The sequence below is a fragment of the Typopeltis vanoorti genome, chromosome 13 (genome assembly GCF_054136105.1).
Source record: "Typopeltis vanoorti isolate ZY-2024b chromosome 13, IOZ_Tvanoo_1.0, whole genome shotgun sequence".
Taxonomy (NCBI): Eukaryota; Metazoa; Arthropoda; class Arachnida; order Uropygi; family Thelyphonidae; genus Typopeltis; species Typopeltis vanoorti.
In genome coordinates, this window is record NC_143561.1 from 83,304,759 (window position 1) to 83,318,869 (window position 14,111).

General features: G+C 39.7%; 1 protein-coding gene across 8 annotated transcripts in view; it reads left to right on the forward strand.

Moving 5' to 3' along the window:
• LOC150100319 (poly(rC)-binding protein 3-like) overlaps positions 1-14,111 on the forward strand; it is an 874,229-nt gene that overhangs the window by 342,675 nt on the left and 517,443 nt on the right. For all 8 annotated transcript variants that reach the window (XR_016549294.1, XM_090403220.1, XM_090403223.1 and 5 more), the window contains one exon: positions 4,259-4,291. Coding sequence is in view for 7 of the 8 variants with exons in the window: in XM_090403220.1 (XP_090259346.1) it covers positions 4,259-4,291 (33 nt within the window). In the remaining variant the exon portion in view is untranslated. The remainder of the gene's footprint in view (positions 1-4,258; positions 4,292-14,111) is intronic.

The following is a 14,111-nucleotide window of genomic DNA, read 5'->3' on the forward strand; positions in this document are numbered from 1 at the left end:
GGTAGTCAAGATCTCATCGAGAGAGGCAATAAATCACCCAAACCAGCTGTTATACCTTCCCTTAAATTCATTCACACTAGATGCACTCACTACTCTGTGAGAGAAAAATATAGCTCTTACCCCTTTCTTGACCCTGAACAAACTTAATTTCCATGGATGCCCCCGTGTTCTAACCCCACCTTCCACATAACAAAAAATTCATTCAGACTATTTCCTATAACACCCATTCAGAAGTTTATACACCTCTGTCATATTGTCTCTCTTTTTCCTATTAACCAAACTCTGTAATCCACATACTCGCAATCTGACCTCCTAATCTAAATCCTATAATTCAGATTTAATCTTTGTAGCTCTTCTTCCCACAGCTTCTTTATCCACTCATAACCTGGGAGACCAAATCTGTGTGTATCATAATCCAGGTGCAGTCTTATAAAGAGGCAAAACGAGTTCTTTACATGTCAAGATTTGTTTCAACATCACATTTATCCACTGATATCCATATCTTCATCAAATTCCTGACATGTTCCCTCAAGGGATGTACAGGAGATGATAGTACTACATGAAAAACTTACATCACCATTAACTTCCTATCTACAATTTTCCTCCATATCAATCTGTTACCTGTCAAGACCAAACATTATCAGATCTTATATTTCTGTCTTCTAAGGCACTTTTTTTGTCCACGCAGTTAGCCGAGTGGTTACGCGCTCCGCAACCATTTGCCTGGGAAAGGAATATCCTGCGTTCGATTCTCGTCACTGACATGAGGAGCTAAGGATCTTTCTCAGACATAGCCACGTTAGTGGTCTTGGGTGTGGACTGCAAGGTTTTTCTCCCCAATTTATCTGTGGTTTTTCCTCCCGCAAGCAGGCAAACCGGTCTTAAGAACACAACGCTTCACAGACAATTACACATGGTTGAGCATGAGGGTAACTACCCCACCTTATAATAAATTATGAAATCCAAAAATGGGAGGCCAGGGCCCTACATAGGGCTGTAGTGCTAAAGAAGAAAAGGCACTTTTTACTGTATCAATCCATCTACATCTTGGTCTTCCTCTTGGTCTCTTTCCTGCCAACCTGGCAGAGAACACTTGTTTTTCTAATCTTTTCTCTCCCATTCTGTTTAAGTGACCATACTACCTGATATTAGCTCTGCTAACACATTCCTGGATGCTGATAATGTCAATATTTCTGTTTTCTAAGGCACTTTTGTAAGCAACATAAGATGGCTGGTAATTATTAACCCCTTAACGCACTCAACTGAGTTAATTTGGGTCCAAGAAACTGAATTTTTTCTGCGCACCAGGATTAATATGTGTGACCGTGAATTTTAGTTTCACATATAAATACAACCGAATATACATGCTAGAAAATTTTTACGTTATATTTATTACCCTATCATGGATAGTGATCAAGACTGGTTATTTAGTTCAGAAGATGAAAACGGGAAACGCTTCGAGGCCATAAAACAATTTCTACATTTTTCAAATAATGATGAATTTGATCTAGCAAATCACCCTCGCCCAAAGGAAATTGGCAGAACAACGACCGCTTTCTGATTTTTAATTGGTGCATTAAGGGGTTAATCAGTTTCATGAGTGGTACAAAGGACACGCAAGGAAAGTGACTGAGTTGGTCAGTGTCGTAAAAGTGCAGTATAAGCAACAGTTAGTTAATAAATTAAAAAAAAAACTTGGGAGTTCTTTCAATATGTAGCTAGCAGAAGAAAGAATGTAAATTAAAGATGCCAAGAAATTATATTCTTGGTTTAATCCTTTGTCCAAGTGTAAGCAAACAGAGTTTGTGTTTGAAGTTCACATACTGTTTACACTTGGATAAAGGATTAAACCAAGAATATAATTTCTTGGCATCTTTAGTTTATAGTATAACCAAGTGAAAAAACTTTCAACAGAAGAAAGAATTATTATGGAAGGATTATATTGGTTGATGAAAATGGTGAAAGGACAACTGCTGCAGAGGATGCAGTTCAGATATTAAATGAGTAGTTCATAAAAGTATTTCATCTTTGTGAATGTGATATCATATGGAGTGCAGTGCAAGGGATGGAGGGGAGAGACCTGTGAGTGAACAAGAGGTATATGTTGGAATTGAGTAAACCTGATGTTAATAAGCTGTGAGAATTGATGATTTATCACATTGTGTATTGAGGGAATGTACCTGGGAGTTGCCAAGTGTGCATTGGCATACTTGTTTAATATGAGTCTTACACTGGGTCAAGTTCCAAAGGAGTGGATGGAAGGAAGGTAACATTGTGGAAGATTATGGAACTTAAGCTTCAAATTATAAGGAAATCTGTGTGTCAGGTGCCATTGCTAGTGTTGAAGAGGTTAGTGAGAATTAGAATCTATAACTGAGTTGACTACAGTAATATTCTCCTTGGGACAGCACACATTTGCTAAAGGAACATCATGTTTTAGTAATCTGCTTATTATAATTAGGTGATAGGTTCATTGGACAAGAGAGAGATCGATACACAGTAGTATACTTATACTTACATTTTACAAAAGCTTTTGATAGATTGTCATATAAGTTGATAGTTAAATCAGAATGGCTGTAGTTGGATGTTAGATTAGTGCATTGGATTGGAAATTGGCTGTCTTATCAATATATATTAGCAAGTTGTATATGGTGGAGCATTATACCCGAAAAGAAAAATCACTAGTGGTGTGCTTCGACTGTTTTAGGACCATTTCTGTTTAACCTGTATGTTAATGATAATGGGTAAGGTTTTAATGGGGATATTCAGTTGTTTATAGATGATGCAAAGTTGGGAAGAACTATGAGGAGTATGTTGTGTAGACTGAGTGCATGGGCATGGGAGTGGAGTTACAAGTTCATTGTTACAAAGTGTAAGGTTTTGAAATTTGGAAAACAAAGATAGAATGTAGAGTATACATTTGGGAATATATTGAAGAAGGTGGAGGAAATAAGAGGGCTCAGGCTGATGGCAGATATTGACCTGAAATTTAAATTTTAGAGGACACACTGCTAAAGTTTTTATGGACAGCACAACAAATTTTGTCAGTGATACAGAGAATAGTGAACTTACAGAAACAAGAACATTATGGTTCTGGTATATTAGCCTTTGATTGCACCAAATATGGACTACTGTGCAAAAATTTAATCACTTGTTTTGAAAAGGTAAAGTTATTGGAAAGGGCTTAGAAGGTGATTGATGAAAGCAATTTCCTGTCTTTGGAATGTTGAGTATGTTGCAGAGTATAGTGGATAGAGAGTGACTTTCTCTCACTGACCTCAAATACTATCCATGTTTCTACCTATTATAACACACTAAATTTCTCTCCTTTGTTTGACAAAAGTTGTAGTGCCCAAACATTTCAAGCTTCAGGATCTTCTAGTAATGGTATTAAAGACTGATCTTCATGCTATTTTTCAAAGGGATGACTGCATCCTCATCAACTTCTGTGCTACCAAAATTTATTCCTCTAAGTAACCAAGTTAAAGTTTTTTCATTTGGTTACAAAGTAAATTATACTTGACAAAAAAATTACATTCCTGTTTAATCCTTTGCCAAGCATAAGCAAACAAAGTTTGTGCATGAAATATCTCTTTAACCAGGCTTTGTATATAGAAGCAGTTGACTCTTCATCAATTGCCTTAGTATCCCATAATGCAAAGCACAACTTCCTTTTGAATGTGTGTATTACTATGCATTATGAGTGGGGTCACCAACAAGACTGGTTTCGACCTTTATCGAGGTCTCACCATGAGGTTGATTTAATGCAGAAATCATATATTTTCCCTATATAAATAGTAAAAAGGTTTATCTCTTTATTCTTAAGTTACTCTGGATCACCTTAATAATAAGATAATTCACCTTTATACTACTTGTATATGGAAAATATATGACTTCTGTATTAACTCAACCTTGGTATTTTCCTGGGTCTGGCTCACACTGTTGAGACCTTTTGTGATTGTGTGTGTGTGTGTGGTGTACAGATATGATATTTGAAACCACTTGCAGGATATTCATATACTAGCATTTTATGTATTAATCAACGGTTACCATGAATTTATTTTAGATCTGTCAGAGTTTGTGTACATGACTCCCAACAGGCTATAAGAAGACACACTTAACTATAACAAAATATTAATTGGTTATTTTTTCTACCTCAGTGATAACTGCTACATTCCAAAGAGATGATTAATTTTAATTTATTCTAAGAAAACAAAATCCATCTTTATACTTAATTAATGTTATTGTTATTTTTCAGAAAGGAGACAATATCAAGAAATTTCGGGAAGAGGTAAGCTGTTAATGTATTCCCGATGTTTATATCACAAAAATGATTATTTTTGAAATTCAGATCAAAAAGAAACAAATTGGTATATGAGAAACAGTATTTCAGAATCTACCATTTGACCAGAAAAATTCATTTAGGAGAACATAATACATATGCAATGTATATTACAAGTATTATTGTTATTACACCCTCTATGGAGTCGGCAGCCTCATTGTGGGAGGATCATTCAACTGACAACATATCTATCATACTGAGTTTTAAAATCCCTAACACTCCATGCATTAACAACACACTTGGTAATACATTCCATTCACTGGCAATTTTCCACATATAAAATCTGCTCCTCACACCCCTCTTCACCACACTCTTACAAACTTTCCAGGGATTGCTTCTGGTTCTTTATTTCTCACCTTCAACTCTTTATATAATCCTCTGGATTAATCCGATAAAATCCCCTTACTAACTTCATATCACCTCTTTTCCTCCTATTCACCAAACTCTGCAGTCCATATTTCTTTAGATCTCTCTCCATAGCTGACATTCCATAGTTCTGATATTGTCTGTCACTCTTCTCTGGACCTCTCCAATGTTTCACATCACAACAAAAACTGAGTGACCAAATATGAGCACGATAGTCCAAGCATGGTCTGACTTACTTTATACAGTGGCACAACCACCTCCTTATCCCTACATGTTAGAGTACTTATCATAGTGGCACTACGATGTGTAGTCTTTGCAACACTTTTTTTTTTGCCAGCCTGTTTGGCCGAGTGGTTAGCGTATCCTCTCTCCAGCCAAAAGGTTGCAGGTTCGAATTCCGCCGTGGGCATGAATGTTTGTGATTGTCTGTGAAAGTCGGCAGTAGATGGCATTGGTGTTAGGTGATGAAAGTTGGTGGAGTAGTGAGACGAAGAGTTGTAGAGTCGATGCCCTCCCTCAATGAGTCTTTGGACTCCCTGGAGGTGTGATATAATAATAATAACACTTGCAATATGCCCTCTAAACTTCAGTCTATTGTCAACTCTCACTACCAAGTCTCAAATTTTATCCACTTCCTGCAGTACAGCACTGTCAGTATAGTACACAGCCTTATATTTCTGCACTCCAAAATGTAACACTTTGCACTTACTAATATTAAAACTATAACCCCACTCCTTGTCCAAGTCAAAAGTTTATGCAAATCTTCCTGAGGGGAATTAACATCAGCAGTGCTACTTATAATTCTCACCAAGTTTGAAATTTACAAACAAGTTAAATAGCAGGGGTCCAAGAATAGAACCATGTTGCATGCCACTCGTTACTTTTAAATGTCATCTGAGAAAAAAGAAACTGATTCAATGCCTTCTGGTGATCTGTTTATTATTGGAAAGTTGAACTGAGATTTTTTGTGAAAAAAAGGCAGTACTGTGTTTGGTGGTATTTGAAGGTTGACTAGGTTTTTTTTTTTACCCTACTGAAGAATAGCAAGAAATTAGATTAAGATTAATTCTTAATCTAATCTGAGATTAATTCTTAATCTCAGATTAAGAGAGTTATTCTAATTGTAATTTTACAATTATCTCTTTTTGCTTATTCTTTTCCTAAAACAGATATTTTTCTATAGATAATCTCACCATGGAGGATATAAATAGTATGAAGAATGAAGATGTAATTCCAACTTGCTGTAAAAATTAAATAGGTATTTCATTCTTCACAAGCACATTTTTTCTACTTGCATGATAGTTGTTCTCTGATAATTAATCTAATCCACAAAGCTAAAAAAACTTTTTTTTTTTTTTATTATTAATCGTCATATTACTTCTGTTGGTGCAGAATTATCTAATGTTTTATAAACTGAAGAGTATGATACTGCCTACAGAATTCTTTGAACTTAGTAAGAGTGCCATAAAGAGTTTTTATGGCACTTAAAAAGTGTTATGTTTGAAAATTTTAGTTACTGTTAAATAAGGTTTTCCCCTTAGAGCCCATATCGACACCAAAAGAATGGTTATTAATATTTCAGACTGTACTTCTTCTAGCACTAAAATCTAACGCACCATACTGTCAAACTAGTTAGATTAGAATTTGTTTTCAAGCAGCATACATCCTTTTTAAATCTGTAATCCCCAACCCCCATCTGTCTTTAAATGAAGTTTAACTCTATCCTTGATAAAGCACAATAAGAATATAGATATGGCTAAGCTGAAAGGATGTGTGGTTATGCTTCATGATTAAAAATAACAATTTTAGAAAAATTAATCTTCTGCTTTGGGATCATATTATTATTATTTGACACTTCCAGGGAGTCCAAGACTCATCGAGGGAGGGCACCTATCCTACATCTCTCCGTCTCCACCACTTAACTCGTCATCCACCAACCGCATCATCTACACCAGGCATGTCAAACTCGTTTACCTCCAAGGGCCAAATTAAGAATTATACATCAAGCCGCAGGCCGCAACAGAAAAAAAATCTTGAAATAAAGAGGAAACAGATTTTTTAATATTAACATTAGAGTATATAAGTACAAAATACAACCATGTTACAAAAATACATATAAAATATAAAGTTTACATATTTAAATAAAATTATACATATTATTTTTTTTGAAGAAACTTGACAACGTTTTTCATTAATGAAATCTTCAAAATTTGGTTGAATTTGTTGAACTGTAATTATTTTCAATATTGCTTGCACATGCTGGTCTGTTAATCTTGATCTTTTTGCAGTTTTATTATTCTTTAAAGTTGATAATAGTTGTTTGCATAAATATGTGCTACCGAACATAGATAAAATATGCCTAATTGCACATAACACATTGGAGTATCGATCAACTGATAAATAATTATAGAACTTTGGAATTCCAACATCCATATATTTTTGTTTCAATACGGAATCACACTGAATTTGGATTAATTAAACTGTAAATTGTCATCAACAGTTTCAACATAATCGATAGAGGAGAAGTAAATAGGTGAAACCAGGGGCGAATGCTGGTCTTGAAATTCATGCTTACTCTTGTTAGCATTCACGGAGTGAGAAGTGTGATTGAAGTCTGATTAGCGGAATAATGAATTACTGACCATTTAAAACTATATATTTAGAAATTTATGTACATTTAATCATACAAATACAACATTTATTTCACAAATGATATATTTTATTTTTTTCAATTTAGCTACTTGAATACAATATAATAATAAAATTAGTTTAATCCTTTATCCAAGTGTGAGCAAACAAAGTTTGCGCCTGAAGTATCTTCAGGACTAGGGTAAGGTGATACCACACCAGGGCAACTCGTTGCAAAGGTGGAGAAAGCTACCAACACTCCTAGCTCAGTATCTCCTATAATACAAAACACATCTCCTTGCGGATATGTCTAATGTTATGCATTAAGGGAAGGGCCACTACCCAGACTAGTTTCGACCTTTATTGAGGTCTCTTCAGTGGGAGCCAGGCCCTAGTGGAAATACCAGGCAGAAGCATTCGCAGGTCATCTCTACCTATAGGAGTTGCCAAATGGTGTGCCACCCTTTTTTTAATAAATTACTCTGGATTTAGAGAAGGTTGTTGAAAGTTTATTTTTCACTTGGTTAGAGTATAATAAAATTAGTTTAATCCTTTATCCAAGTGTGAGCAAACAAAGTTTGCGCCTGAAGTATCTTCAGGACTAGGGTAAGGTGATACCACACCAGGGCAACTCGTTGCAAAGGTGGAGAAAGCTACCAACACTCCTAGCTCAGTATCTCCTATAATACAAAACACATCTCCTTGCGGATATGTCTAATGTTATGCATTAAGGGAAGGGCCACTACCCAGACTAGTTTCGACCTTTATTGAGGTAGAATGGGAGTTCATGTCTCTCATCATTGGCCTTTGGAGAATAAAGCATGCTGAGGATCAGCAGACAGTAAAAGAGGAGTATGATATAAGATAGAGTAGGATAGTAGGAGGTAAAAAGAGGCCTCAGTCAACCTGTTTAGCCTTATTGGCTAATTGGTCTGTAACATGTAATCTCAATTTACCTGTTCAGAAAAGGTTAAACATAGACTTTTGTCTCTAGTTCTCATATTATTTTATCTAAAGTAATGATTTACTCCAGTATTAATGGAAGTTCTTTTCATGTTACTAAATATAATATCCTTATTTTTATTCCAGGTATATATATACATATATATATATATATATATATTTTTTTTTTTTTTTTTTTAACAGGATATAAATAATAGGACTTGTTTAAATATTTATTTTAAATCTAAAATAACGGGACTTAAGGTCCGGTAAGTAGGAATGAATAGGAACTTACTGAGGAACTCGTATACCTGGTACCACTGGGACTTAGAATGGGGAAGAGACTCACCCGGGAGATGCCGCTCACGAGGAGCAGCACCGCCTCGCAGTAAGCCTTCGCCGCCCGGGTTCTCAGCTCTCCCCCCCTTGTTTGGAGTAAAGAGACCGTGCCAGCGAAAGCTTTGTGGCTAGGGGAAACAGAGTGGTTATTCTTTTTTCTGGGGTGGGGGGGATGGTGGGTTTTTTTTTGGGTTCTAAAGAGATATACAGGGCTTGATGCGTCCCTGTATAAGAAAGCATATTATCGGTGGTTTGCAGTATTGATTCACAAATTTAAAGTCTCCTAGTAAGTGCCTTTCTTGTGTAAGTAGAAAAAGAAACCTTTTCTTATTCTTGCATACATTAAATTTGCGTCTCGTACCTGGGATTTTTTCCGTACTTTCCAGATGTGATATTTTAGTACATTGATTAGGAAGATAGTGAACTTTTGGGTTTTTTGGACTGGTGGCGGGAATTGCAGTCGTACTACCTCTTCTACTGTCAGCATGGGGATTCCCAATGCTGTGCTGAGTCTCCGCCAGATGCGTTGGGCTGGTGGGCAAAAATAAAAGAAGTGGTCCACCGTTTCCACGTCCCGGCAGACATCGCAGAATGGGTCGCAAGGGTTAGGTACATACCGGGATTTCACCTGTTTCACCGGGAGCCGCCCGTAGGCTATTCTCCAGGCTAGATCCCGATGAAAAGGCTGTCCCCAGCTATTTTTGATGTTTCTGAAGAGAATTTCATTATTTGTACTAAGATTGGGTGTATCACGCCTGGAAAGTTGGAAGAAATCCCAGTATACTGCTTTGGGTTTGTGTGTGAGGATTGCTATTCCTCTGTCTCTGAGTGTTGTGATCGATTTCACTACTGTACGGTACCACTTGGGCACCCCCCTTGCGCGGGGTCCAGCATAGTCCGTGATCCCAAAGAGGGGGAGGAAAAGTCCTATAAAATATCTAATTAGTAGGCCAGAAATGTGGTTGGAGTTTAAGGCCTTCCGTACGGTTTTGAACGTGTTTGCTTGTAGCAAGCTTCTGTGATCGGGCAGAGCATAACCCCCTTCTTCCTGTTTGAGTTGTAGATATTCTTTCTTTACTTCGCGTTTTCTCCCATTCCAGAAGAAATCCAGGAGTTCTTTTGATAATTTATTTTCTTGTGCCAGTGTGATGCCTGTGATATTGACAGTGTGCATCAGCATTGGGGTGACGATTGTTTTTATTACTGTCGCTCTGCCATAAAAGGAGAAGAAGGTTGGTTTGAACAGCCTTATCCTTTCCCTGCTTGTCTCCTGCAATTTTTGGATTGGTAGTGCTAGGGTGTCTGAAAAGGGCACGCCTAGTATAGTTAGAGGCTGTGTCTGTAGCGTTAAACCGTAGGGAAGTCCAGTGCTATGGAAATTTCCGAAACTTTTGATTTGGGTTTTTTGTGCGTTAACGCGAAGACCACTGACTATGCTGAATTTTTGCAGCGTGTGCAGATAGATATAGATGGACTCAGAGTCTCTGAGTGTAGCCACTACATCGTCTGCATATGCCACTATTTTGCATTGTCTGGAGCCTTGGGGAAGTGGAATACCGTTAATTGCGGGGGTGTTATCAATTCTTTTGATTAGGGGTTCTAGTACTAGGGAGAAGAGGAGGGGGCTTAGCGGGCAGCCTTGCCTAACCCCTCTCTTTATGCGGATTGGTTCTGTTAGAAACCCATTAATAGATAGTTGGGTCGTGGCTTCCGCATACATGTTTTTAATTGTACGCCGAAGTCTCGGGCCCACGCCTGTTTTTAGTAGGATGTTCTGCAAGTACCTGTGGTTGACACTGTCAAACGCTTTCTCCAGGTCGGTGGAGAGAAGTGCCAGGGGGTATTTTTTCTCTTTGGCCAGTTTGATCAAGTCTCTTAACAAAAAGAGATTGAATTCCATAGATCTACCAGGGATCCCATAGACCTGTGAGCTTGTTATTATTTTTTCGATACCACCCTTAAGGCGCGTGCAGATAATTTTTGCAAAAATCTTGTAGTCTACGTTGGTTAGGGAGATTGGACGCCAGTTATTCGACAAAGTCCGATCTTGGTCTTTCTTGGGGATAAAGATGGTGTGGCTCTTAACGAATTCCTCGGGGATGTTTCCCGAAGTGAGGAATTCGTTAAAGATGTTTATTAACGCTGCCAATGCAAATTCCCAGATAGATCTATAGAATTCTATCCCCAGTCCGTCTGGCCCTGGGGTCTTCTTTGTTTTCATCATTCTGTACGTGGCCTTTAATTCGGCTGCAGTTATCGGCCTGTCCTGTAGGGCACTAAGATGATCGGGAAAACGTGTTGCGTCCCACTCACTGAAGTCATCCGTGCCCTGCCGGTCAGAGAAGATACCGATATACTGCTGATGAAAGTGACCGAGTATTTCGTGGGTTGAGCGTAAAATCTGGCCCTTCTCCTCGATCTGGTGAATCGTTTTCTCATCATTAGCCGCCACCCGTTGTTGGTTGTAGAATGCGGCGGAAGGTGTTTCCAAATGTCTGAGATAGAGTCTCGTTCGAAAGTCGAGGTCCTCGACTCTACTCTGCCGCTCTTGCTGCAGTTCTATTTCTACTTGTCTGATGAGATCTCCGCAGGGAACTCCACTCCGTTCGTTTGTCCGGTACCAGCCGAGTTCCCTGTAGAGATCCCTCAGCCGTTTGCGTTTTTGGTAGGCCCTTTCGCGTCCACATTTTTGGAACAGTTCCCTAGCCTGCCTCTTGAAGGTCAGCCAGTTTTCCCAGTCCCAGTTGGTGTTTGTCCATCCGTCACAGAGGTTCTGTAGCTGGTCGCTGAAAAGACTGGGGAAGGTAGGAGGGAGCCTCCAAGGACCTCTGGCTGTTTCCATCACCTCTGGGAGCATGATTTTTAGTATGACCATCTTGTGGTCGGTTGTCAAGTTATGCACTGTGGTGTGACGTATCCTCTGAACATATTGTTCCAGGTTTTGGGACACGTACACCCTGTCTAGTCTTGTCGATATCTGGCCGCGGCCCCACGTAGTTTCTACTTTGGCGGGGTTATTCCGCCTCCAGATATCGACGAGGTCAAAATTTATACAGCATCGATTTAAAGCGGCAATGCCGCCAGTTCCGTTGTTTGCGTTCCCGCCTATTTTGTCTAGACGTGTGTCTTCCACACAGTTCCAGTCTCCTGCAACTATTAGGTGTTCTGCTCCCAGGAGATAGTTTTCAAGGGCAGAGAAGAAACCACTTCTGTGGTATGGATTGTTCGGGGCGTAAACTGCAGCAAGTCGGATGGTACGGCCACCGTACTTCCAGTCCACCGTTACTAGGCGTCCTGTGGCGTCTTTTTGGACGTTGAAGAACCCCCCCGCGATTGGGGGGCGAATTAGTATCCCCACCCCTCGCGAGTGAGCGTCCCCGAAGCACCAGTAGCTGGTGACCGGATAGCTTCTTGAGAAGTTCTCCACGTCCCAATGCTTATAGAAATGGGTTTCTTGTATCAGGAGGATATTAATTTTGTGTGTTAACATTAGCCTCCAGACAGCGCTTTGCGCAAAGGGGTTGCGTAGTCCGTTAGTGTTTAAAGTTGCGATTTTAACTTCCATGTTGGTGTTAGAATGAGGGGGGGGCGTTATCTGGTGTTTGTTTTATGAAACCCGGTTCTGGTTCCTCGTCGGAGCTGGTTGCACTTTGAGCATCCGAGACAATGACAAGCCTGTCTGTAGAGTCCCTGTCTTCGTCAGAGTCCATTTCGTGGACTTGGGGTTGTGCCAATTGATCCATTACTGGGGGTAGGCTCTCTAACATTGTAACGTCATTGTCGAGGGGCTTTGCGCCTATTGTTCGACGTTGACCTGTGGTCTCTGTTTCGTCCTCCGATGACATCATGCTGCTTTGTTTCGCTTTTTTCTTTTCCTGTGATTCCGTTTCTCTTTCACGCTTTGTTGGGGCGCTGGGTGTGACCTCTTCCTCTTTCCTGCAAGCTTCATGGTTTGCCACATTGATGCTGGTGATGTTCTGTGTGTGGCGGCTTGCCTTGGGTATCTTTGGGGTTTTCGTTTCCGTTGCTGCTTCCTTTTCAGCCTGCTGGCCGAGCTCCGGAAAATCGCTCCTTGATATTTTCTCAGGGTTCCCGATGGGCGTTGCCCTAATCGGTGTTATGGTCCCTCCTGTTGCTTCTGAGTGTGTCTTGTACGGACATGTGTCCAATTTGTGGGTCAGAGCCCCACACTTAATACAGGGTTCTGTACAGCTTTCCATTTTATGCTTTGACGATTTGCAATTTCTGCATTGTATTCGAGGGCAATCTGCCCCAAGGTGTTCCTCCGAATTACATCTAAAGCATCTTTTTTTCACACCTGGGTAGTTCACCATTACCCTCGTTCCCCCCAAAAAAACAAAATTGGGGACTTCTTTTTTCATGTCAATCTGGATTTCAACATCTCCTGTTTTCCATCCTTTATAGTCTGCATACTCCATTGCTTTAATCTCGTGAATTTCCCCCCATTGGCTAAAGAATTTCTTGACTTCAGGTTCGTTCTCTAGGTATTCTAGTGGAAACCTGGTTATTTTTAGCGTTTTTCGTAGGCTCCCTACTAGAAACGGTCTGATTGTTTGTCCACAACAAATGAAACCCTCTAATAATTTCTTTTTTGTTTGTTCGCTTTTGACCACTATTTGAAATCTATTGTTCCCATAAGGTATAAAACCGTATATATTTTCAGCCCCTACTGTTTCGATTAGAGCTCTCGCTAACGCCCGCTGATCTACGGGCTTCGTGAGCTCGATACCGAGCGTCCTAGTTCTAGGCAAAAAATGCAACATGGTTACAGAAATTCCTGACTACTGGGTGTAGAAAGGGAATGTAAGGGAGGGCAAAATCGAGGAATGTTGGGCGTTCCTCGCCGCAAACAAAGCGATACCAGAATAGACGGATAAAACAGGCAATAAAAGGAAAAAAAAGGTCTTACCAAAGCTGGGGAACTACTGCGGAATCTGAGCATGGAGCTCTCTTTTCGGGCCGTTGAAACTGGATCTTCTTGAGAGGTAGACGTCTGCCTTCGGCCGGAGCTTTCTCGGGGGTCCTCGGGAACTGTCTCTGGAATCCGCTGCGTTCTGCCGATGTCGATATTGAGGTCTCTTCAGTGGGAGCCAGGCCCTAGTGGAAATACCAGGCAGAAGCATTCGCAGGTCATCTCTACCTATAGGAGTTGCCAAATGGTGTGCCACCCTTTTTTTAATAAATTACTCTGGATTTAGAGAAGGTTGTTGAAAGTTTATTTTTCACTTGGTTAGAGTATAATAAAATTAGTTTAATCCTTTATCCAAGTGTGAGCAAACAAAGTTTGCGCCTGAAGTATCTTCAGGACTAGGGTAAGGTGATACCACACCAGGGCAACTCGTTGCAAAGGTGGAGAAAGCTACCAACACTCCTAGCTCAGTATCTCCTATAATACAAAACACATCTCCTTGCGGATATGTCTAATGTTATGCATTAAGGGAAGGGCCACTACCCAGACTAGTTTCGACCTTTA